Source organism: Lynx rufus, unplaced genomic scaffold, assembly GCF_022079265.1.
Source record: "Lynx rufus isolate CCGP_SWC_20201006 ecotype Redwood Valley unplaced genomic scaffold, mLynRuf1.p SCAF_16, whole genome shotgun sequence".
Taxonomy (NCBI): domain Eukaryota; kingdom Metazoa; phylum Chordata; class Mammalia; order Carnivora; family Felidae; genus Lynx; species Lynx rufus.
The window spans coordinates 6,829,905-6,856,173 of record NW_025814830.1 but is presented as its reverse complement, the minus strand read 5'-3'; the positions used below and the strand labels follow the sequence as shown (position 1 = coordinate 6,856,173).

At 53.8% G+C, this 26,269-nt stretch overlaps 1 protein-coding gene across 1 annotated transcript; it reads right to left on the bottom strand.

Moving 5' to 3' along the window:
• Positions 1-25,415, bottom strand: NOVA2 (NOVA alternative splicing regulator 2). The gene is made up of 4 exons (XM_047079210.1): positions 25,325-25,415; positions 16,183-16,326; positions 10,546-10,712; positions 1-1,083 (listed from the first exon to the last, which is right to left on the bottom strand). The coding sequence occupies exons 1-4, from the start codon at positions 25,407-25,409 to the stop codon at positions 1-3; spliced, it is 1,479 nt and encodes a 492-aa protein (XP_046935166.1). The 5' UTR covers positions 25,410-25,415.
• Between the last annotated feature and the right edge of the window lie 854 nt (positions 25,416-26,269).

Below are 26,269 nucleotides of genomic sequence, written 5' to 3'. Positions count from 1 at the left end.
TCATCCCACTTTCTGGGGGTTTGAGGCCCTCACTCCCTGCTCGTAGGTGACCCGCTGGCTGATGAGGTATTGAGCGGCTTGCGTGGCCGCAGGGCTGCCCGTGATGGTGACCCGCCGGTTCCGCGTGCCTGGCAGGAACTCCCCCTTCTTGGAGATCTGGATGCGGGCGCCCGTCAGCTCCTGGTACTCCACCAACGTCTTGCCCCCTTTGCCCAGGATGGCCCCCACCAGGTTCTCAGGCACCGCAATCTCCACCAGCTCCTTGGCACTCTCGGCCGCCAACTTCTCGGCCGTCAGGAAGCCCCCGGCGGCCCCTGCCGCAGCTGCGGCGGCCACCAGCGGGCCGCCCCCGCCGCCCGCCCCGCCGCCCGCCCCGGCCCCGAGGTAGCCGTTGGCGGCTGCGGCCAAGGCGAAGGACCCCAGGGCTCCGGGGGGCGGGGGTGGAGGCGGGGCGGCCCCTCCGGCCGGCCCGGCCCCGGCCTCCCCCGCGTAGGACGCCAGGAGGTTGGCCGCGGCGGCGGCGGCGGGGTTGGCACCGGCGGCCACGGCGGCCAGGACCCCGGAGGCTGCGGCCGAGTTGAGGCCCAGGCCGAGGGAGTTGGTGTTGTAGCCGTAACTGGCCAGCGTGTTTAGCGCCGTGCTGATGGCCAGCAGGTCGGTGCCTGAGAAGGCGGGCAGGGCGGCCGGAAAGGCGCCCACGCCCGCCAGCCCCGCGGGGCCCAGCAGGCCGGAGGCGGCGGCGGCCGAGGCGGCGGCGGCGGCGGGCAGCACATCAGCGGGGCTGGCGTACGGTGAGCCGGTGGGGTTGGAGTTGGCCACGGGGCCAGCCACGTTGGCGTAGCTGATGTTGAGACAGCTGCTGCTCTGGGGGTCTTCCTGTACCTTCTGCACGATGGCGCTCACGGCCTTGTGCACCTGCTCCGGTTCGCCGCTGACTGTCACCACGCGCTCCTGAAGGTTGATGCCCTCTGGCTTCTGGGACAGCTGCACCCAGGCACCCGACTGTTCCATCACGGCTTTCACTGTCGCGCCCCCCTTGCCGATGATCAGGCCCGCGGTGCTGTTGGGGACGATCAGCTTGGCCTGCGTGTGGAGGGAGAGGGAGGGTCTTTAGGATGGTGGGTGGAGGCTGAACAGTAAATCAGTCTGGGGCTGGCCGTCTTAAGTCATTCTCGCCCCCTGCTCTCAAGTGCCCCAAACCAGGCCCGGTGTGCCCCTTGAAATGCACCCCAGGGTCCTATGGGTTGTTAAAAAGTGAAATGCTTCCATCTAGGTTGGTTAAAAAAATAAATAAAAAGAGCCAATACTCCAAGTCCCCTCGGTAGGCGCTCAGCCACCCTGTCCCATGCCTCTGGGGCCCCTGGGACCTCTCTTCCATCCCGCACCTTAAAGGCCTAATGGCTGACCCAGTGGGCCCCCTCCAGGACGCTGTTCCCCACTCGCATTGGTGCCCTAGCCTTCTAGCTCATTGAACACTCTGACTCCCAGCCCCAGAAAAGGACTCATTAAGTCTCATTTTACAGATGAGCCACTTGAGGCCTAAGAGACCAAGGGACTTGCCCCAAGGTAACCCAGATAGCAAAGGAGCTGAAATCCAGACTCACGGATTCCTGCCCCATGGTGTTTCCTGCCCTATGTCAAGGTCGCCTCCCTTAACCTCTTTTTGTTATCAGCCAAATTGTTGTCCCCACCATTCACATGATCCCCAGTGCTTCGGAATAGGGCTGTATTTCGAGAGGGGGTCTTTTATTTTTGATTTTTTTTAATGTTTACTTTTGAGAGAGAGAGGGCAGGGTGGGGGTGGGGGTGGGGTTAGAGAGAGAAGGAGACACAGAATCTGAAGCAGGTTCAAGGCTCTGAGCCGTCAGCACACAGCCCTGACGCAGGGCTGGAACTCACAAACTGTGAGATCATGACCTGAGCCGAATTCCGACCTCAACCTACTGAGCCACCCAGGTGCCCCTGGAGACAGAGTCTTTCAGGAAGCAACTAAGGTTAAGTGAGGCTACCGGGGTGGGTCCTGATTCAATAGGACTGGCGTCCTTAGAAGAAGAGGGGATTAGGACACAGGCACGCACAGCACAGAGGGAAGACCGCATGAGAACACACAGAGAGAGGACGACCGCCGGCAGGCCAAGGAGAGAAGCCTCCGAAGAAACCAACACTGCCCCAGATCGCAGACTTCCAGTCTCAGGAACTGGGAGCGAATGAATTTCTTCTGTTGCGTAAGCCACCCGGTGGCGCTTTGTCAGGGCAGCCCTAGAAGTCTAATACCGTTGTCCTAGGTGTAGAATGAAGATAACAAGACCTTACACCGGCAAAGGCAGGGAGAAAATCGATCGCTTAAATAACAGTGGTCCCCTACTGGGGTGCAGAGCAGCCGGTCCTTTGCCGCTGCAAATCCGATCAGTCTGAATTCCAGCGGAGAGATTTCAATGCCCAAATTCTCCTTTCACATATCCGAGAGCATTTCCACACCTAAATTCCTCTTTCTCAGTCTTCCCCGTGTCCTGTCAGACCTGTGGGTTCCACCCCCTGACGCTGTCACCCCTGTGTCTCCTCTCTGCCCCTGAGCCAGCCCCTGGGGGGTGTTTGGGACATTTGTGGGAGCGGTTTTGGTTGTCATGGTGACTGGAAGCAGATACAGGCATTCAGTGGGCAGGGCCTTGGGTATTTGCACCCCAGAATGTGAGAGTCAGTTCTTCACAAGGATGAACCGTCCAGGTCCCTGTGGCTTTTATTGTTATTAAAAAAATTTTTTTTAATGTTTATTTATTTTTGTGTGAGAGAGAGAGAGAGAGACAGAGCATGAGGAGGGAAGGGGCACAGAGAGACCGGGACAGAGAATCCGAAGCAGGCTCCAGGCTCTGAGCCATCAGCACAGAGCCCGATGCGGGGCCCAAACTCACAAACTGTGAGATCATGACCCGAGCCGAAGTTGGATGCTTACTTGACTGAGCCACCCAGGTGACCCCTATATGGATATCAAATGCCTCCCTGGACATTCATCTCGGTAAAAAGTCTGTTTCTAAATCTCAGAGCCCAAACCTGAGCCCCACGATCCATGTAAGTACCTAATTTTGTTTCCCTCCAATGGTTTTAAGATCTACTGAAATTTCCAGGAATGCAACCAATCAGTAAATGAAGGGAAGATCGTACCTTGTTTTGTTTTGAATTTCACCGAGAGTCATTCGTCATTTAAAAATAAAACATGACAACAGTAGTAACGCCACATATATCATTTACGTCTCCGATGCTACACCCTGGATCCCTGTGTTTGTCACTGTCTCTTTAGCTCAGGCTGTGTGAGGTGTGGGCAGGTGACTATTTCATTACTTCTACTGGGGTCCTGGCTGAACATTTACGTGTTAAAATCCATCTCATTTTATAACAAATCGCCTTCCTTTCATTTCTCATGTAAAAAAGTCTTATGGGATAAAGAAAACGTACATCCGTACAATGGAATATTCTTTGGCAATCAACTTAAATGGACCAAGTACTGATCCAGGCTACAACATGGATGAACCTAGAAAACACGCTGTGTGAAACGAAGCCAGACACAAAAGACCACATATCGTGTGATTCCATTTATATGGATGTTCAGAGCAGGGAAATCTATAGGGACAGAAAGTAGATTAGTGGTGGCTTAGGCCTGGAGTGGGGGTGGTGGTGCTGCTGAGCTGTGGGGATTGAGGAGCGATAGCTAAGGGGATCAAGATTTCTTTTGGAGGAAATGAAACGTTCTAGAATTGATTGTGGGCACGGATGCACAATTCTGCATATACTAAAAACTTCGAACTGCGCACTCTACATGGGTGAATTGTACGGATGCGAATGAGTATCTCAATACAACTGTTAAAAATATTACAGATTGGGGCGCCTGGGTGGCGCAGTCGGTTAAGCGTCCGACTTCAGCCAGGTCACGATCTCGCGGTGCGTGAGTTCGAGCCCCGCGTCGGGCTCTGGGCTGATGGCTCAGAGCCTGGAGCCTGTTTCCGATTCTGTGTTTCCCTCTCTCTCTGCCCCTCGCCTGTTCATGCTCTGTCTCTCTCTGTCCCAAAAATAAATAAACGTTGAAAAAAAAATTAAAAAAAAATATTACAGATTTAGATATGTAATATATCATTATATGCATTTTCTCATGTGCCGCAATGAGTGTGTGTATGTGTGTGTATATACCTTCAGAGTTAAGTGGGGTGGGGAAAAATATTTGCAGGAGAAAGAGGGCGTGGGCTTTGACAAAACTGAGAACCACTGCTCTCCTTGCTCTGCTCTGTGGGATCTGACTTCAACTCTTCTCTCGCTCCCTCTTGCTGACCCCTGCGCAGGCTACTAGACTCCCTGCTGTTCCTCCAACTTGCAAGCTTGGTCCAGACTCAGGGCCTTTGCACCTGCTGTTCCCTTACTTAGGATGTTCCTTCCCAGAAAAGAAGACTCGCCTCTCTCATCATTCAGGTTTTTGCACAAATGCACCTCCTTGGAGGGACCTTACCACCCCAATTATCAAGGCTTGTTTATTTTGCTTATTTTATGTCCCCATACAAACACCTCCAGACTTGTATCCAACCGCTAACCTCACATCGCTAGTATCATGCAGAATGGACACCTCAGACTTAGAAGTCCGAAGTGAAACTCTTCATCTTCTCAAATGTGTTTCTACCATGGTCTTCCTCATGTCAGTATGTGGAAACTGCACTCTTTCACTTCTCAGGTTCAAGACTTAGGAGTCTTCTCTTTCTCTCCCACTCAACACCCAATCAGCAATCCTGGTGCCTCTACCTTCAAAATACATAGTAGATGAGGTGTCTGGCTGGCTCAGTCTGTAGACAGTGAGTCTTGATCTCAGGGTTGCAATTTTGAGCCGCTCATTGGGTGTGGAGATTACTTTAAAAAATCTTTATATTATATATATATTATATATACTAAGTGTATATAGTGCATATATATACACACTATATATATATTTATATATAAATATACAGCATATATTTATATATAGTATATATTTATATATACTACATAATATATAAATATATAGTCTTATATATATTAGACTATATTTATAAGTATATAGTCTATATAATATATAGACTAAAATATATAGTCTAATATATATTAGGCTATTCTAGATTAAAAGAGAGTAATGAGGCATAACAACCCAATGCAATGCATGAATATTCTTGGATAGAAAAACACTTTATAGGGGTGCCTGGGTGGCTCAGTCGGTTAAGCGTCCAACTTCAGCTCAGGTCATGATCTCTCGGTTCAAGGGTTCAAGCTCCGCATTGGGCCCTGTGCTGACAGCTCAGAGCCTGGGGCCTGCTTCGGATTCTGTGTCTCCCTCTCTCTGCCCCTCCCCTGCTGGCGCTATCTCTCTCTCTCTCTTTCAAAAACAAACCTTAAAAAACATTTTTTTTTAAGAAAAATACTTTATAGATATAAAAGATATTTGGGGACAATGTGAATATGAACTTTTTATTAACTTAAATTATGGAATTGGTGTTAGCTTTTGTAGGTGTGATAATAGTAACGTAACAATATAGGACACGCCCTTAGTCTTGGGAGACGCATGCTGAAGAATGTAGGGGTGAAGAGTCATGAGGTTTATACTTATTCTCAAGTGGATCAGCAAAAATAAAGAAACAACCCAACAAACACACAAATAAAACCAACCAGTGTGTGTGTGTGTGTGTGTGTGTGTGTGTGTGAAGAGGTAAAGCAGATGTTAACAATTGGTGAATGTAAGTGCAGTGTGTAGAGAGTTCACTGTGTTACTTTTAAACATTTTCAAAATAAAAAGGAGAAAAAAATGCCCCAGTGCTCTTTCCTCCTCTTTTCTGCTTTATTTTTCTTCATAGCACTTTTCACTCTCTGCTTATTTTATTCATTTTCTGGTTTTATTTTATTCATTTTCTGGTTTTTGGTGTCCCCAAGAAAGAATGTAAGATCCACAAGGGTAGAGATTTTTGTCTGGATTGTTGACTACTGGGTTCTTGGGGCCTCGGGGAATGCCTGGTACGCATACAGCAAAAAGTGTGTGGATGGATGGATGGATGGATGGAAGAAGGAACAATAATGTGTCCACAGGACCAAGCAGGAATGGAACTGGATGGAGGAGGCCAGGTGTATCTCACCTGGTGGTGTGTGTGTGTGTGTGTGTGTGTGTGTGTGTAGGCAAGGAGGCAGAAAACTCAGCCTGATATGAGTTTTCTAGATTAATTGGAAATTCTGATTTGTAGAATGGGAGGCACCCTAATTTTTACAGATTGGTGATCTCGGGTTCAAAATCCTGGCTCTACCACTAATGCTGGGCAAGGGACACACCCTCTTTGAGACTCCGTTTTCTCGTCTGTAAAATGGGGCTATTCATTCCTCCTCCACATAATTTGTGTGAGGCCTGAGATCATTCATGGGATGATGAGCTTGAGTAAGGAACTACTGCCCCTTAGTTATGTTTCTGCTTGGCTCTTATGGGCATATCATCATCCGTTTCTTCAAACCAGCAGCATTTTCTGAGCACCTGCTATGTGCTAAGTTAGGTGCCATGTGAAGCATCCAGTTAATATGTGCTCATAGTAGCTACTCAGGAAGTGGTTGTTACCCCCATGGGCAGACCTGGATTTACACCTCACATCTGTGGTACAGTCACTTTAAAAATGGTCTAACAGTTCTTCAAAAAGTTAAACATATCATCTGACCCAATTCCATTCATATGTATATACCCCAAAGAACGGAAAACTATGCCCACACATGTTCCTAGCAGCATTATTCATAATAGCTGAAAAGTAGAAACAACCCAAAGGACTATCAACTGATAGACAAACAAAATGTGATCTCTCCATCGAGTGAGGTATTATTTGGCCATAAAAAACAAGGAAGTTTTGGTCTATGTTACAATACGGATTAATCTTTTTTTTTTTAATTTTTTAATGTTTATTTATTTTTGAGACAGAGAGAGACAGAGCATGAACAGGGGAGGGTCAGAGAGAGAGGGAGACACAGAATCGGAAGCAGGCTCCAGGCTCCGAGCTGTCAGCACAGAGCCCGACGCGGGGCTCGAACTCACAGACCGGGAGATCATGACCTGAGCTGAAGTCGGACGCTTAACCGACTGAGCCACCCAGGCGCCCCTACAATACGGATTAATCTTGAAAACATGAGGCTACGGGAAAGAAGCCAGACACCAAAGGCCACATATTATATCATTCAATTTATATAAAACATCCAGAATAGGCAAATCCATAGACACCAAAAGTAGGTTAGTGGTTGGAAGGGACAGGGAGTGGGGCTAGGGAATGGCTGTGACTGCCAAGGGGTATGAGTCTTCTTTTTGGAGTGGTGAAGACGTTTTGGAATTACATTAGGTGATCGACGCACAGCTTTGTGAGTATACTGAACAACCAATAAATTGTATACGTTAAGATGGTGAACTTTACAGCATGCGAATTATATCTCAACACAGCCGTTATTAAAAAAAATATATATCATCAGAAAAATGTCAGACAAGTCAAGCAGATAGAACAGAATGCACAAAACCAGACCTAAGAGTAAAGAGGTATTTAGTATGATACAGCACTTCAGAGGGCAAAAGGATGACGTAATTGTTCACCAAAACATGGCAAGAGCAAATGCCTTCACCTCTCTGTGCCTCAGTTTCCTTATCTCCAGCACCGACACAACCACAGCTACTCCGTATGACTATTGGGAATATTCAGTGATGGGAATGCCTGCCACATGGGAAGCCCTCAGAAAATGGTAGCTGTCTTCATGATAGGGTCAGGTGGTAGAACCATAGCATCTTAGTGAGATCGCAAGGTGCAGTTTCATAGACTCCTGGAGTGCCAGGATGTTAGAACAGTAGAGTTTTAGAATAATGTATGTCTAGAATCTTGAAATCACAGAGCCATAGAACTGTAGGAGTTTTAGGGCCAGAAAGACCTGAGAGACCATCTGTCTCCATGATTTGCAAGTCTGCGGAAATTTTCAAATGGTAATAATAATAATGATGATGATGATAATAATAGCAGAAGCTAACAGTGCTTCCATAGCCCAGACACTTCTGTAAACACTTCTGTATAGTAATTTACTTAATTTCTATAACCATCCTACAAGAATAGGTTGGGTACTATTACCACATTTTATGGATTGGAAAACAGAGGCAAGAGAGGTTAAATAACTTGCTCAAGGTCACACAGATAGTAAGTAATAGAGCCAGGATCTGATCCCAGTCCAGAATCTGTGTTCAGAGTCCCAAGTCTTCACCCCAGAAATTCTGATTCAGTGGCTCTGGGCTGGGACCCAGGAATCTGCATTCTATGCTACCTAGAGGATAAGATATCAGCCAGGGCTGAGAACCACTGGTGTAGTCCAGAGGTGGCAAACTGATGGTCCTCAGGCCATAGGCAGCCCACAGCCACATAGTTGTTTTGTTTTGTTTTTAAGTAGACTCCATGCCCAGTGTGGAGCCCAGTGTGGGGGCTTGAACTCAACGACCCTGAGATCGAGAACTGAGCTGAGATCAAGAGTCAGATGCTTAACTGACTGAGCCACCCAGGTGCCCCATACATAGTGTTTTTAAGACTGAGCCAACCTTTAAAAATCAGTCGATTTCAAATATTTCTGGCTTCTTTTGAAAAATGTGGAAGATGTGGCCACACTTTGTCTACATTCCCAAAAGGCAAGAATTAAGTGGAGCTGAGTAGCAGCTGCCCCGTTTAGGGCATTATATCTCTCTGATGAGGCCAGAGTCCTCAATTCTTTATGTTCCCTTGCTGAATCTTGGAGGCATTTCAATTTATAATCCCTGATTTGGCCCAGCTTCCACACTGTAAAGAAAGGAAACTGAGGCTTACAGAAGGGAAAGGGACCCAGAGTAACACAGCAAGTCCAATGTAGAAAGAGAATAGACCCATCTCCCGACCTAAAAATCCCATAATAACAGCAGCTAACATTTTTTGAGAACTTTCTATGTATTAGGGATACATGCTATGTGCTTTTTTAAAAACCAGGGAACACTAATCACTGCCCTTCAGTGGGTACCCTAGTGAATCTCATTTTGCAGATGAGAAAATTTGAGGCATGGAGAAATCAAGTCACTTGTTCAAGGTCGCACAGGTAAGAAGTACATTATCAGAGTAAGATCCAACTCAACATCTGACTCCAGAGCCTGAGCCTTCAGTCTCAACTCTTTCATTCTTTGAAGCCCCCCAGTAGTAAGTAAGGGGAGGAAAAATCCTGGTTCTATAACCTTTCGATTCCTCTACCTCTGAATTCCTGTGGATTAGGGGGTGGGGTGGAAGGATCAGGCGCAGATGGTGCTGACCCCATTTCTCTGCAACATGTGCAAACTCTTCGTGAACTTGGAGCCCTTTGAGGCCGCCACCAAGGCAGAGGGAAGAGGCAATATCCTTGCGACCCTGTAAACTGTGTGTAAACTGTGGCCTGCCCGTGGGAAGGGAATCGGGAGAGACCGGGCAGAGACGCTTCAGCACCAAGGACAGCAGCCGCGCTCCAAACCCCCAAGCCCGAAGTCTTTTTTGGGAACGATCCGCTAGGCAGCATTCTTCCAGGGTTTTCCGCCCACCGTTTTCCCAGGAGCTTGGGGGAACTCAGGTCCGTGGTTTCTCCCATCTCAGGGCAACAAGAATTCCCAAGAATTCCAGATTCCTTTACAGAGGGTCTGTCTCTTGTCTTTGCTTCTAGGCAGACGTTAAGGAACCCTCACAAGTGGCCTGTCTTCCTGCCAGGGACTCTCTCCCCTTTGCCTCGTCTGCGCAAGCATATGGGAGCGGGGAAAGGGAGAGAAAAGCAGGAGTGCGCGCAGTTCCCTTCCCCTCCGCCTCCTACCCATTCGGGGCCACACTTCCAGGGCCCCTGCCGCTAGCCCACCTGCCCGGTGAGCGCCGTGGTCATGGCAACCAGAGAGGCTGGGAGAGTGATTGGTCCCCTCGCTGCCACGCCCCTACGCCACCGCTTCCCAGTAACTGAGGCAACCAAGAGGAACGGCCCTCCTCCTTTCATCCCTCCTAGAGAGCGCTGTGTAGGAGAGGGACGTGCCTTCTCTCTCGCTAGCGAAATACCATTTCTCCAAAATGGTGGCTACTCTCATACAATAATTCATGGAGAGAGGGAGTATGAAGTCATTTCTAAACTCTTCTGGATGAGGACGGGCTGTCACTGAAGCCACTTCCGGTGAGAACAGGAAGTGGGAGGCAGGTTGCTCTGGGAGACAATAAGATGAGGTGGAAGGAAAGAGAGGGTCTAGAGAATCCCAGGAAGGAGGGATAAGTTGGAGGGGGGGGGCTGTCTGGGCCAAATTCTCCCAAACTTTCACTCTCTCTCTGAATCAAGCCCACTCCAAGAGGTTTGGAGTCCCTAGGCTGATTCCCTAATAATAGGACTAACTAACTACTACCACGCATTTGATTGACAAACCTCTTATCGGCGTTACCCCATTAAACTTCCACAGTAACCCAGTGGCATGGGAGAAGTGTCTTCTCCGAACCTCACCGGTTTTACAGAAACCCAGCCTTTGCCCCTGCTGACCTGCTTGGCTCTGTCGGGGTTCATCGTGGTTTGGGGTTGAAGGATGTTGACCACCTCAGGCTTGGTCATTGCTTGTGGGATTTCTCGGACCTTCTCAGCAATAAAGCTGTGCACAGCATTCAAGGCCTCTGCTGTGCCCTGTACCAGGCATACTCGCTCTGTGGTTCCTGTTGAGCAAGGGAGAGAGAGGGCACACTCATCAGACAGGAATAGGAAAATTCCTGGGAGACAGGTCCCACTTAATGGAAAGAGAAAACCTAGGTCCAGAAAGTGAACCTGACTGGGCCCAGATCACATGGCAAGTAAGCCTGGGGAAGCTGGCATCCAGGGTTCTCAGGCCATGATGGGTAGCTGGAAAAGTGAGTGGAATGCCTGTTTCATAATCTGTACTTCGTGTCCCTCCCCCAAAACAACCCCAGGGGGATGGAAGGATGATGCTTAAGTGCTTTGCGATGCCCACAGCAGCCCTGGGCAGGGGAGACAGGGCTCAGCTGCCTCTTCCCAGGCCTTGCCGGCTCCCGGTTGCTCTGGCAACCGTTCACTCCCTCCCTCCAACCACCCCCCCCCCAGAAGCGGAGAGAGCTCAGGCCTGCAACGGTTGCCACAGTAACTGGAACCCCCTTATCGGTCTGGCTGGCCGGGTCCTCAGCCCACCCCCAGGGGGACGAGGGACGAAGCCCCGTTGCCGTGGCAACCCCTGAAAGCCTGCAGCGAAGGCCTCTGGGCTTTTGGAGAGGATGGGGAAGGGCTGGGGGATGGGGGAGGCAGAAGAGAGGCCTGAGTGCCTGCTTGGACCCACCAGATGGAGGGCTGAAGGGTGGGGGAGGGCAAGGGTGTGGACAGGGGAGAGAGGAGGCAACTTGTGGAAGGGCAGGAACTCAGGGATGGAGAAAGGAGGGTGGGGTGGATGCCTTTGCTGGAGATCGCCTAGATATTGGCTGTGGTTCTAATCTAGGCATGCTTATTGTGTGTGCGTGTGTGTGCGCGTGTGTGTGTGTGTGTGTGTGTGTGTGTATGAGAGGTGGGGAGGCAGCTAGGAGAAGAGAAGCCAACTCTGGGTGGTGTTGGGATATATGTGTGTGGGACAGAGACTCTGGGTGATACTCTAACCAGTGTGAATATATCTGTTAGGCTGTTTGAGTGAGTGGTGTGTGTGTGTGTGTGTGCGCATACATGCATGTGTATACTTGGGCAGGACTGGCTAAATTATCTTTATCTGTGTATGTGTGTAAGAGAAAGAGTGGGAGAGACAGCGTGACATAGTGAATCCAGTAAAGATATGTGCACTGTTATGCAGGGGAAAGACTTGGATGTCACTGTGAAGTTCAAGGGTATGTATACTATTGGTGAGAACCGGGCTGGTAGAACATGAGAGTTTGAGACACAGAAACAAAGAATCTCATGAAACAGCATTGAGGCTGTGTGACGAGTGAGTATCACTTTGAGACTGGATGTCAGTGGGAGTGTTGGCAAGAAAGAGACAACCTTTAGGTGTTCAAAGGCTAGGGGCACCCGGGTGGCTCAGCTCATCATCTCAAGGACCGTGGGTTCGAGCCCCGCACCGGGCTCTGTGCTGACAGCTCGGAGCCTGGAGCCTGCTTCGGATTCTGTGTCTCCCTCTCCCTCTGCCCCTCCCCACTTGTGCTGTCTTTCTCTCTCTCTCTTTCAAAAATAAATAAAACATTTTTTAAAAAAGACTATTTGTATGACTTGTGTGTGGTGTGTGTGTGTATGTGCACGAGCCTTCGTATGGGAGACAGACAGACGGGACTATGACTGGTGTGTACGTGAATGTGTATACGAGAGAGAGAAAGAGGGAGAGTGCCAGGCAGACTCAAGTGTCAGTATGTGAGACTGGAGAGGACTGATCTGTCTGCATATGTGTTTTGGTGTAGACATTACAACTGGGCAAAGGTGACTCTACAATGACTGGTCCGTGTGACAATTGTATGAGTGCCCAGGGGAGCCAGGCATGTTTCGTGTGTGGAACCGGTATCTGTCTCTCTCCCGGGGTGGGACTCTGCCGGCAGGACCATGAGCTCGCTGGGTTTGTAGAAGGTCTTGAGTGTGTGCCGGGCTTCGTGTGCCTGGGCGTCTGGGACATCGGGGGGTGAGTGTCTGGCGTCCTGTGGGCGTTCTAGTGCAGCACGATGGTGTTTCCACTCTGACCCCTCCCTTGCCATGTCTCAGCCTGGCATCTGGCTGTCTCTCCATGCATCTGGGTATCACTGTCTTGGGTCACTTGTGTACTTGACATCCCCCATATCCTTTGGGCCGCCGTTACTCACTCTTATTCCCCCCAACCCCAGAACAATGGATTGGTCTGAGCCAAGGGTGAGTCAGCGTGCAGGCTGCCTCCGTCTGGGTATAAATAGGAAAGGGTGTGGGTCAGGGTGGGAACTGGGGGGAGGGGGGCGGGGTGGCCCTAGGGACAGCCTGGCTAGAGTGGCTCCTCTCTCCATTTCTGCGTGGCTCCCTTCCAGCTCAGGAGTCTGTGACTTCCCGCTCTTTGTCGTTCTTAACTGGGGTCCACAAGGGCTTTGTGGGGGAAGGGGTTCGGTTAACCCCTGAAAGAGCGTCCAGTAATGACAGCTGGTGCTTACAAAATACCAAGTATTAGGCACCGATCTGAGCACTCGGTATATATTCGTGCACTTAAAGGATGAGGTAGGCAGCACGATGATTCTTGATTTACTGCTAAGGACACTGAGGCACAGAGAAGGTTTGGGATTTGTCCAAGTTCACTCAGCCAGTAGTGGAAGTTCAGGGTCTTGAATGCAGGCGTCTGGCTTCAGAGCCTGGGCTTTTAACCACTGAGACACCCTGTGCTAAATATGGAGTGTGTGGAGTGTGTGTGTGTGTGTGTGTGTGTGTGTTGGGGGAAAGGCATAAAATGGTTACATTTTTGCTTTTGTATTTTTCATAGTAAAAAAGAATGTGTATGGATTTACTAAGTACTCACTTAAGATTTTGCACTTTAAGGCAACCATTTTATAAATCAATAATTTTTTTTAAAGTGTGTGTGTCTGTGCTTTTTTTTCTGGGGACAGAGTTTTGGGCAAATGCTCAAAATCAGAAGGAGTTTAGAATCACTCTAGGGTGTCTGAGTGGATGTACAGAAGTCTGTGTGGCTTTGGGCGGGCACCTGCTTTCTGGGTCTCAGTTTCTCCACATATGATCTGAAGGATGGAATCTGGGGCTTGGACTTTCCTGTACCAAGGAGGGGGACACCCTTTGTGTTCTGCCCCTCCCCTGGGGTTAAAGGTCAGGTGGGTTTTTGTTTCACGTAGTAAACACAAGTGCAGTCTGTGTGTGTGTGTGTGTGTCCATCTGTCTGTGTGATCGTGTGTGAACCCATAAGGCCTAGAGGGCCCTTTGGATGTTACCATTGTCATTTGTCATCTGTTCTGGATGCTTCAGTCACAATGAACCAACTACCCCTCCGGTCTTTGAACATGCCAGTTCATCTTCCTGGAGTGCCCTTCCCTGCTTTTATCTAGCTCACTCTTACTTATTGTCCTGGGCCCCTCCTCCAGGAAGCCCTCCCTGACCTTTCTAGGCTGGGTCAGGTGCCCTGGCTGGGCTGCCACCACCCTCTGTCCTTCCCCGTCTTAGCCCTGACCATGGCTGGGTCATTGAAGGTGTTCCGCCTGTCTTCCCCCCTGCGCTGTGAGATCTGTGAGGGAAAGGGCGGGACATCTCAGTCACTGCTGTGTCCTCATCGCTGTCGATACAGTAGGTGTCCAGCGGATGTGGGGTGAATAAATTAATGAAAGGGGGTTAGTCAGGAGCAGAGGGAAATAAGCTGATGGTCTCAAGCAGTAGCATTCTCATTTCTCGTGTTCCTGTGGTTCGTGGGAAGTCCCAGGGGCAGGACTAGGATTAGAGGGCTGTGTCCTGTACCTCTGAGTCAAGAGCCGGCACGTGCCAGGCGATCTGGAAGTTCCATGTCAGGAATGGTGTGTGTGTGTGTGTGTGTGTGTGTGTGTGCGCTGGCCACATGTCCTGGGGCTGGGGGGAGTCGCTGGCTCACGCTGCCTGTGTGAATGGTATTTGGCCCAAGAGAGCCAACGACCGTCCCATCCTCTGGGGGATCTCAGCTGCCTGGCCTGTGGGCTGTGTCACTGAGATGGGAGGAGATGATGTGTCTCATGTCACACAATGTGATCCAGGAGTAAGGAACCAAGTGTCCTCGGATAAATGCCCCAAGTACAGGTTCTTATCCGTATCTTGTGGGCCTAGGGGGGTGCGGGGGAAACTGGGCCAGGGTGGAAGAGGAAAGCGGCGGGTGTGTGTGTGTGTGTGTGCGTGTGTGTGTGTGTGCCTGGTTCCCTGGACTGTTCTCTAAACCTCTTGCCAAAGCTGCTTAGTGAGATGGGAGGCAGGGCGGGCGGAGGAGGGAGGAGGGAGAGACAGAGACAGAAAGAGAGAGAGAGAGAGAGAGAAAGAGAGAATATGAATGTGCCCTGACCCTGGGCTACAGCTCTGGTGTTTGACCTAAAAAATCCAAGGGGATTAAGGATGAACTAGAGCCAGCTCTGGACCAAAGATGCAATTCTGGGGGCCTTCCCTGGATTCCTGGATGTCGAAGCTCAGGCATTGGTCTTGGGAGGGAGAGATGTGGGGGGTGACAGACGCAGGAGGATTAGAGGGAGTGGAGGGGCCTTGAAAATGTTATGGTTGTGGGAGAGAGAGAGCTGGAAGACAGGCAGAAAAGACGCTGGGTTTGGAGAAAGGAAAGGAAAACCATGAAGGGGGCTGAGACTGAGAAGGAAACCTAAAAGGAGAGACGGGTGAGCAGAGGCAGGGAGAAACGAGGGGCAATCCGGCAGAGTGACCCTGTTGAGGGGTGCTACCGAAGAAATACTGGTTGAGTGCACGACTGGCCGGAGAGAGTTAAGGAGCAAGAGAAAGAAAAACGTGAGACCACGAGAGGTGGAGGGAAAGGAAAAGTTGGGGAGAGGGGTGGGAAGGCAGGAAGAGGGGGAAAGAGGAGGGAGGGAGAGAAGAGGAAAAGCAGAGACGGACCGACCGATGGGAACGAGAGGTGGGGGGGTCCCAACAGAATCAGAGAGATAGAAGCAAAAAGAAGAGCTGGAGGAGGCAGACAGAGGGCGGATGGGGATGGAGACTCAGGGAACAAGAGACTGGGAAAGTCAGAAACAGAATGAGAAGGACATAGGAAGAATGACACAGAGAAAACCAGCGCGGCCCGGACTGGGCAAGATGGGGTAACAGAGAAATCCACAGGGGGAGAGTGGGGGCAAAGAAGCGGCGGGGGGTGTGCAACACGGATGGCTGCCCCCCCCACGCCCCAAGGGCCACCCTGACACCTGCCTCCCTGCCCACCCCCCTCCAGCAACTCCAACTGACCCAAAGGGGCAGGTGTGTGGGAAGGGGCACATCTGCGAGCACACCATGCAAATGAGCTCATGAATATGCAGCAGGCCCATTGTCTTGCCCTGCCCCCACCCCCATCTGCTCAGGCCTGGCCCCTGGGGCTGAGAGCAGCTCTGTCCCCTTAGGAGGGGGAGGCCCCCCATCACTCTTACTGCCCCAAGGGCAGCTCTTGCCGCTTATCCGGGACCCAGGTGGGAGGACAGGAGGCCTAGGGCAGAGTCCTGGGCCAGGGCTCACCCGGATAGAAGTCTTTGGACTTAGAGAGCTTGATGGTAGCTCCTGTCTCCTTCTGCAGCTGTACGATGGTCTGCCCGCCCTTGCCAATGATGGAGCCTGCTGCGTAGCTGGGGATCAGCACCTTCAGGAAGTATTCGCCTTCCTCTGCAGGGGCACACGGAGGGGGGGGGAGTGAGGGAGTCAGGGGAAGGGGTCTTCATCTCCGGTATGGTTGTGGGCCCAGGAAACCACAGGCATCCCAGGAACACACAGGGGCCATGATCATGAGAATAGCAGTGGGGAAAATAACACAAATAATGATGTTCACTCATTCACTCACTCACTCATTCATTCATCCCACAAATAGTTCCCGAGCACCTGTTACCGCCCGCTTGGCACTGTTTTAGCGAAACAGCCCTGAGGGAAGCAGACAAACTCCCTGATTTCGCAAGCAAATGAGGCAAATAAGACCGAAAGAGTTTGGGCGATTCAGCCAAGAGCTCACACAGCTACATTCTTCTAGAAGGCGGGGGGGGGGGGAGACAGACAGTATGTTTTATGTTGGATGGTGGTAAGCACCAAGGAAACAAAAAGGGGCAGGAAAAGGAGATAGGGGTTGTAGGGAGAGCTGCAGGGTCAGATCCGGTAGCCGGGAAAGCCCTCCCCAAGAACGTGGCATTCTCTGTTTAACAGACCCTTCTACAGAACCCGGGACATGCTAAACTCTGTTCCAACTACTGTACGCATACCAGTTCTTTGAATTTCCACACTGGTGCCAGGAAAGACGTACTTTTTGAAAGCCCATTTTACAGACGAGGAAACAAAGGTAACATGATGGCCCCAGATCACATAGCTAGTAGGTGGCAGTGCTGAGATTTGAACCCAACCTGGCGACTGTTGTGATACGCTGCCTCCAGGCTGTGGAGGTGGGAAGGGAACCATGTGGCTCTCTGGGGGAGCAAGTGCAAAGGCCCTGGGGTGGGATCGTGCCTGAGTTGTCCGAGGGAAAGTGAGGCAGCTGGTGTCGCTGGGGCTGAGGAAGAGAGGGCCGGGAGGGGTGGTGGTAGTGGTGGGCTGTAGAACTTTGTGGACCACGGGGAGGTCTTTGGTTTTTACTCCCAGTGAGATGGGAAGCATGGGAAGGCTCTGAGCAGAGGAGGGATGGGGTCTGACTTAAGTTTCAAGAAGATCCCTCTGATGCTCATGAGGCAGGAGTAATGGCGATCTGACTGGTGGAACCACTGAGGGGTGTGGGGAGGAGGGCTGGACTCCAGAGATGTTCTCAACACTCAATAGGGACCCGGCACTGTGCTTCGCAAGCTTGACCTCAACCATTCCCTACAACTCCCAATGAGGTGGGCATAATGAGCTCCATTTTTACGTAGGAGGAAACTGAGGCACAGAGACAGTGAAGGCACCAGCCGAAGGTCAGCTGCTCAAGGGCGCCAAGACAGCCACTGGCTTGAGCGTCCAACGCAATCCTTCTTCCTTCTTGGCCCTCACTTGCTTAGCACCTTCCGATCCTGCTAGCTAAGACCAACACACTCAAGGACAGTCTCCAAGACCTACAGGTGGTGCCAGTGGCCACTGTGGGACTGTGGCCATTCTTTTTTATGGACCAATCTTCTCGGTCATGTGTAAAGCACTTTGTGAATGCACTCAAGGCACATGCCTAACCTCTCCTACCTTCTAACCAAACTGTTGCCCCTAAGTTCTCATAGGGTGGGAATTCTGGAGACTTCTCAGTATAAGATCCTCTGTGATTTGGCCCTGCATTTCTTTCCAGCATCACGTCCTCATCTTCCACTATGTGCATCAGACCATCAGACGTAACTTTGCTCCTCAAACGTTCCCTCCGCCCCCCCCCCCCCACCTCAGGGCCTTTGCACATTCGCTTTGCTTGGAACTCCCCTTCCACAGCGAATTCCTCTTGTCCTTCAGGCCCTCACTCAAATATTGCTTCTTCTTGGAAGCTTTCCTGGAACCCAGAGGAGGAGTGGATCCCTCCTCCCTGTCTTATGCCTTCAGAGCAATGTATCACAGAAGGTCCATTGTGGGTCATGTCACTGGAGCTCACCCTCGTGTCCCAGGGACTCATGTGGTGCCTGGCACATAGTAGGCATGCAATAAACCCGGGGGAAAGGAAGGGAGGGGCCAGGCCATTCTACTTCCAAAGCTTAAGGTCTTAAACCATCCTCCAGTGGTTTTTTAATTTTTTTCTTTTAACCAAAGGAAACCTATTTTCAATGTCTCACATGAAACTCCAACACACAGAGCAGAGAAAAGAGAAACTGTTCTGGTAAAAGTGGGGGCAGGGTGGGGGGCTGGGAGCCCTGCCCATCTCTGCTTGATCCCTTAAGACGGAAGGTTCTGAACTCCCCGATGCGTTGAGATGGGGGTATAGGGGTTGGATGTGGCTTTGCAGGCATGGTGAGAGGGTCCAGAATGAAGGGGTTGCCCCGAGCCCAAGGCAATCCTCTTAAACTTGCCTCATCAGACCATTAAACCTATTAGGTAATTAGTCCCCCAGAGTGCCTTCCCATCGATCATCCTGACCCCCCCCCCCCTCCTGAATTCGCTTTCTTCTCTGGGGTCACAGAGGTGGCCCCTTGCCTGACGCCGCCCCTAAACCTGCCACAGAGATGGGGGGGCCAGCTCTCCACCTCCGGGAGGCTCAGAAAGATGGGGAGGGCGTTCTCGCAAGGGTTCCATCCTCTTTTTCCTTCTTTGACTTCATTGCCACTCTTCTCTCCAGCCAGGGCCTCGTCCTGAACTTCCCTCCTTTTTTTTTTTTTTTTAATGTTCATTTATTATCGAGAGACAGAGAGAGACAGAGCACGAGCAGGGGAGGGGCAGAGAGAGAGGAGGAGGCACAGAAGCCGAAGCAGGCTCCAGGCTCCGAGCCGTCAGCACAGACCCGACGCGGGGCTCGAACTCACAAACCGCGAGATCACGACCTGAGCCCGAAGTCGGACGCTTACCCGACTGAGCCACCCAGGCGCCCCCCCACCTCCGCAAACTCCCCTCTTAAAGATGGAAAGTATTCATCTGTTCTGAAAAAAACTGATTACCCCCCCCACACACACACCCCGTTTTCTGTTCCCTCTGTCACACTTCCCCAGGAATCTCCATTTGAAGCCGCAGAAACAGCCCTAGACAGAGTGTGAATTTTGCCACTGACAGGCCGCGTGGCCTTGGGCAAGCCGCCTCGCCTCTCCGGGCCTCAGTTTTCTCACTGATAGGATGGGGACATGAGAGCACTACCTCATAGGGCTACGGCAACTCGTTAAATGATAAATCATAAACCACTTGGGATGGTCTCGGGCACGTAGAGCCCTTGAGAAACGTTAGCTGTCATTACCTCCATCCCGATCGCTAGGGATGCTGATGTCAGGAACACAAGTAGAGTTCTCACAGCGTCTGGCCCAAACGGGGAGATGAGCCCCTAAGGTCTGAGGTTTTTGTTGGGCAACCGGAGGAAGGGGAGACCCCACTTCCTTCATCACGTACCCCTAGGGGCTGCCCCAGGCCTTTCTCTGTTTCTTGGAGGAGGAAGGAGCTCTCATTGATGGAAGCCAGTCGCCCCCCCACCGCCACCACCCCCCCCCTGCAGCCCTTCCCCCGCCCAGCATCTCTGACCCCCTCCCTCGACTGCCTTCTCTCCTTCTCCTCCCCTCCCTTCCTCCAACAAATCCTTCCTGGGCACCCACTCTGTGCCAGGCCTCGTTTTAGGTGCTGGTGACACAGCACGGAACAAGACCCACGGTCCATTTCCCTCAAGTCCGCTCCCTTTGAACATTTAAACGCATCTATTTCAAGAGGACATTTGAACATCACTGCTCATAATCAGGGTTTGAAGGCGGGTTACGTCCCACCCACCCCCACGAAGCATATCATAGACACATACAAGGGTAAAAGGAAAAAAAAAAAAGTTGGTCCGTGGACCGCCTGAAACCATCTTATGGGTGCTCTGGGTGGGGGGTGGGGTGCCCGTATCAGACCGACCTCAGGCCCATCTCCTGTGGAGAGTGACCATTGCGACCTCCCGCCTGCAGAACTCAGGGCGGGAGTCCCCAGTGTGGCCAACAGACCACTCTGCTCCTCTTCGGAATCTTCTGCACATCCCTCTCATTCGGGGGCACCCCTCCCTCCCATGTGATCCCCGCCTCCCCCAGGAAAGAGCCAGGCCGCGATCTCCCGGCCTGCCTTGCAGCCAGGAGAGACACGGACCCTCCGCTGAACCCAGAGCCCCCAGACTTCACACGCTCCCACCCAGTCCAAACCACCAAGGCTCTCCCTGTGGAAAAGTTCTTCCTTCTACCAAAGCAGAGTCTGAACCCCCAGACTCTGCACCCACCTACCTCCACCCCCCCTCTTGGCGCTTCCCTTGGGACTCAGGAAGCTCCCTTTACCCACGATGGGGACCGAAGCAGTCGAGATGCCAACTTCCCCTCTCCCGATGATTTCCTCCCACTACAATGTCAAGCATTCGCCCCTTGGGAAGGGGCTGTCTTCCTCCTTCTAGTCTCCCCCTAACTTTGGTGCCCACCGTCCTCAGACATGCTTCTGGAGTCTTCCAAAAGGCAAAGAATACCCCTCTCCCCTTCAATAATGTTTACCTGCCCAAGAGATTGGGGGTGCCGTGGCAAGGGTGGCCCTTTTTATTGTCAGAGAGTTGACCCTGAGAGGTGGCTTTACGTGGAGGGTGGGGGGTGTCATTAAAAAATAATAAAGGGGGGGTCATTAATGACAAAGGCAGACCTGAAGGGGTGTATGTTGTAGAGGTGCTTTCAGACACAGCACGTCTGGGGAGGACCGGCCGTTGGGGTGTCGGTGCTCGGGGTACCTGCTCTGGGTGGGGAGGTTGGGGAGGGGACCTCCTTGGGGAGGGTCGGTGTGCCCCACGGAGCTCCGAGGTGGCTGGGGTGTGAGGTTGGTATTGTTGTGGGAGTGTGTGGGGGTGTGTTGTTGGTGAAAGGCAAGCCATGGTGGGGTGCAGAGGGACAGTGGCGCCCCCCCAGGAGGGCTGGGACGTCAGGCGTATGAAGAAGTCTCTCTGTGGACGTCGGGGGTGCCCGTGCGTGGGAGAAATGCAGTCCAACCGGGGCGTGGCGCGTGCTTCCAAGGGACGAGAGGCCGAAGGGGCGATTTGGGCTCTGGGTGAGAGAAGGGTGGCTGGGTGCGATGTCGTGGAGGCTGCGGCGGCCCTACCCTAATAGCAATAGCAACGCCAGGCCTCCCATCTGCCAGGCCTTTTGGCGAGTGCTTCACGGAGACAATCTCATTGAACCCACTCCGACAGCCCCGGGAGGGGCGCAGGGCCTCCGCGGCCCCCACTTTCCAGATGCGGAGACTGAGACCCGGAGGCGTAGAATAACTTGCTTGAGGGTCCCACACCAAGCACGTGGCAGTGAGGCGACAAATCCCCCCGCCCCCCCGGGGGGAAGGTCTCGCTCTTGACCCTTGGTGACATTGTCTTGATGTTACACAGTGAGGGATGCTGGGAGCAAGACGCCGCTGCCTTAAGCTAGTCTGGGGTGAGCGCGCGCGCCCGCATGTGGGGGAGAGTGGCTGTTTCTGTACGTATGGGGGTGACAGAGATGGGAATACAGTCGGCAGTCTGCTATTCTAGTGGCACTTTAAGGGTCCCATCTGGGGGCGCCTGGGTGGCTCAGTCGGTTAAGCGGCCGACTTCGGCTCAGGTCGTGATCTTGCGGTTAGCGGGTTCGAGCCCCACCTCGGGCTCTGTGCTGACCGCTCAGAGCCTGGAGCCTGCTTCGGAGTCTGTCTCTCTCTCTCTCTGCCCCTACCCCACTCCTGCTCCGTTTCTATCTCTCTCTCTCTCTCTCTCAAAAAATAAAATAAAATAAACATTAAAAAAAAGTAAATAAAGAGTCCCATCTGCACCCGGGGGGGGGGAGTGGGAGGCAGGTGACACTCTTTGTTATTGTCCCACCAGACTGCAGTCACTTGTGTCTCTGATGGGTTCCCCCTGGAGTTCCCGTTCAACCTCTTCACCCAAGTCCTCCTGTGCTTGGACAGCCTGTCCCCCTCCCAGTGGCCTCTGTCAGTCACAGGGCACAGGCACCAATGGTAACAGCCGCTACCCCTCCTAGGAGCCCCCAAGAATGGGCCGCCTGGCGCTGCGGGCAGGAGCTCAATCTGCCCCCCCCACCCCGTCTGCCACGACTTGCTGTGACACCCCAGAAAACTCCCTCACCCCTCTGAGCCTCGGCTTCCTCGCCTGAAAACGGGGTTCACTCTCGTGTCTAGCCACAGAACGGAGCCCGTCTCCCGGGTTCAAACCCCAACTCTGCCTCTTGTTAGCTGACCGACCTCGGGCACATGACTTAACCTCTCTGTGCCTCGGTTTGTCATCTGTGAGAAGGGTAACATAACAGAATTATAAGGATTAATGATCGGGTCCGTGCCAAGCATTTTCCATAATACTTCCTGGCGCACTGCAGACCATAGATGTTAGCCATTATTATAATGCATTATTAATTATTACATCACAGAATGTTGGGAGAATTACATGAAATGCTGCCTCTGAAGCAGCAAACAATGATAATGGTCGTCGTTATTACTATTATCGGTGCGGTTATTGGGATCTCCCCACTTGCCAGATGGTGACCCTGAGGCTCAGAAGGGACGTGAGGGTGACCCGGCATCCCCCCACCCCCCCCCCACCCCGCGTCGGGACAGTATTATTGCAAGAAGCCCTCAACGTTGAGATGGAAGTCCCGCATCCTTGCCCAACGCTGCCCCCTGAGCGTCAACGGAGGACCGTCCCTCTGCAGCTCCGGGCCTCAGTTTCCCCGCGGGTCCACGGGAGGGGAGGTGGCAGAGTCTGGAGGAGAGGGTCCCTAAGGGCTCCTCCCAGTCTCCCCGCTGCTGAGGGAGGCCGGGTGCACGGTGGTTCAGCACGCGGGCTTTGGAGCCAGGCAGCCCAGCGCTGGATAGATCCCAGCGCCACCAACTCCTGAGCTGTGTGACTTGGGGCAAGTGGCTTCGTTTCGCCGAGCCTGTTTTCCTCTTGTGAAAAAGCAGCTCCGGTCGGTCGTCTCCCCCAGAGGGCTGTATTGGGAAATTAACCCATATCTCTGAGCCCGACTGGCAATAGGTGCCGAGTACTTGGGCCTGACCGTCCTTGGCACAGCATCACCACCGTTAGGCAGCTTTGGAGGACCTCAGTCCCTTCCAAAGAAGGACGAGACCCCTTTCCTCAAGCAGGGGCAGGGCTGGGCTGCCAGGTCGGGCTCTCCCCGGGACTGGGAATGGCCCGCGGCAGGAAGGAGGGAAGGAAGTTGGCTGGGACACATTCATGTGTGTGCTGGGGGGTGGGGGAGCAGGAAGAAGGACAGGAAATTCCCTCTCACCCCTCCCCCAACTTCCCTTTCCTTCGATTTCTGCCGGACACCCCCCCCCACAGGCAGCCAGGGGGTCCCCGATTCCTGTCCCACCGCGACAGGAGTGGGAGGGGGGCTGGAGTGGGAGGAAAGAGAGTGGAGGGGAGGAGGCGGGAGGCCCCCACCCCACCCACCGGGTGGAGGGGGGTGGGGAGTGCACTCTGCCCCAGGCCATCCCTCTCCCGTCCGGAGGAAAAGGCCAGAGGAAGCAGATTTTGGCCAAGGTGACCGCGGGGAGGGGCTTGGCTGCTCTGGGGTCTCCCTCCATCCAGGGAGCTAATAGGCTGGGCTCTGGGGTCTCCGAGACTCCCCACCTCCTTCCTGAGTCCCTGGCCACAGAGTCGCACCCCTAGAGTTACCAGCTTGTCTTTTATTCTCTGGTACACCTACCTCCTCGGGTCACACACACAGTGAGGGGCCCTCCCGTCTGTCTTCCACGCACACACCTTCTGTGTTGTCAAACACTCAGACATCACACACACACACACACACACACACAATCCCTTGTCTCTCTCTCACACACAGATCACTCTCACATTCCTGGTGTTACACGCTCAACCATTTCACACAAACACCCGCCCTTTGTGACAGCTACATACACACACACGCACACGCGCACATACCCCTTCCCTTTGCATAGCCCTTGGGTGTCATCTATACACGTTCCCTGTTCCCTGTCACACAGGCACCCATCCTTCCCTCCCCTTGTTACACACCCTCGTGCAGTTCACCCACGGAGCCCCAACCTCTCCCGTCATACGCCCACCTTCCCTTGTCGCACACGCCCCCTCTGATGTCACCGTTGCACACCTCCATGTGTCACACCCAGCCCCAGCCTCTTTGGAGTCACGCCCACACCCTTTTCTTGTCACATACCCTCACCAGCTTCTCCTGGTCCCACCCCACCCCAGACACGCCTGTGTCACACACACGGAACTGCCTTCTTGGATCCACACGGCCTCTCGTGGCTCACACCCAAAGCTGGCCCATTCAGCTTCCCCCACACGCCCCCTTGCATGTCACACACACCCTCTCACTCATGTGTCACAAGGCCACAGCCCCCTCCAGGGTGACAGGCACACACTTTCCCTTGCCACACTTACCCCTCTGAGAGCCTCAGACACAGGGCCCAGCCCCTCATCTCACCCTGCCTCTTACACACAAACACACACACACCTGTCCCAGCCACACGTTCTCCCACCTGGGTTTACACACCCACCCATTCCCCCATTTCACCCAACACACCCACCCAGCTTGTCCCCACGCACGATCCCGCCCATGGCCCACTCATGCCTCCCTCTGGGACAACCCTTGCTCAGGACATCCCCAGGGAGGGAGGCTGGGAAGCTCCGGGTCCACAGGCCTCCTCTACTCCTTCCCCTCCCCCCTGCCAGGACACGCCAGCCCGGGAACACCCCTGCCCCGAAAGGGTCACATCACACACCCCTCAAGGACACAGAGACACCCGCCCGGAGAGACCCACGCCCCCCATCCTTTGCGCCCCCCAAGGACACTTACCACCCCCTCCCCCCCCCCACCCCTTTTCATCGCAGACAAAGCTCTCAGCCCGGGGCAGCGGCGAGAGGGGGAGGGGGTCCGGCCCCCTCCCCAACGCCCCTCTCAGCTCCCGGGGCTAGGGAGGGGCGCCCTTCCCCTCCCCAGAGCCCTTGCACCTGCCACGGAGGGGGGAGGAGGATGGAGAAAGACGAGGCCCCCTGCCCGCTCCCCCACACCGAGCCGCAACCCTTTCTCACCTCCCGTGTTGCTGCGCTTGGTGCAGACCACCTCGGGGGGCGTTTCGAGGGGCCTCTTGCGGGAATCCGGGGCCTCGGGCTCCATGGGGGGGGCCTGGGGCGGCGGCTGCTGCTGCTGCGGCGGCTGCGGCGGCGGCGGCGGCGGCTGCTGTGGCGGCGGCGACGGCTGCTGGGGAGGCTGGGGTTGCGGCGGCGGCGGCGGCGGGGGCGGCGGCGGCTGCGGGGCCGCGGAGGCCGTGAAGAGGCCGTGCACCGCGCCGGCGGCCATCATCCTCATGGTCGGGGGGGGGGGCGGGGGACGGGGGTGGGGGAGGGGGAGGGAAGGGGATGTGGGAGGGGGAGGGGGCGGCGGCGGAGGGATGGGGGAGGGGGAACCCCGGAGAGGGAAGAAGGGAGGGAGCTGGTTCTGGGGGGCTGACAGAGCCCGGAGAGCGGGTGTGAGCCGGACGGGAGGGCAAGGGGGAGTCCCCGATAGGGCCCAGAGAGAACTGAGGGGTGGGGTCTCTCTCAAGATCACCGCGGCCAGGGACCGGCCGCGCCACTGGGGGGGTCGGGACCCCCCTCTTTGCTCCCCCGGCCGGAGGGCCGAGCCCCCCAGACCCTACTCGGGGCGGGGGGGCCGGAGGAGCGGGACCGGAGGTAGGAGGCGGAGGCAGCCGCTAGTGGGGACCCGGGGGGCGGCGGGTGCGGGCGGCAGCGGCGGCAGGGCTGGCGGTGGCTGCTGGCCCGAGCATCTTCTTCCCGGAGGCTCCCACAGCGGCCTGGCCCCTCCCACCCGCTCAAAGCCACGCCCATGCCGGTCAGGGCCGCGCCCTTCGGCGCCCCCATTGGTCTGTCCTTGAAGCCTGGGCCACGCCCCCTGGGCGTGACCACGCCCCTTTCCGCAGCTGGGAGAGGGACCAGGCTCCCCCAGGCTACAATGAGGACCCTGGGCTCATCCACACC

Excerpts from the sequence above, each read along its gene's own strand:
- NOVA2 (XM_047079210.1), bottom strand. The coding sequence starts at position 25,409 with ATGGAGCCCGAGGCCCCGGATTCCCGCAAGAGGCCCCTCGAAACGCCC. Across the intron at positions 10,713-16,182 it reads GTCCAAAGACTTCTATCCGG|GAACCACAGAGCGAGTATGC; the intron begins GTGAGCCCTGGC and ends CTTGCTCAACAG. Across the intron at positions 1,084-10,545 it reads ACCCCGACAGAGCCAAGCAG|GCCAAGCTGATCGTCCCCAA; the intron begins GTCAGCAGGGGC and ends CTCCACACGCAG.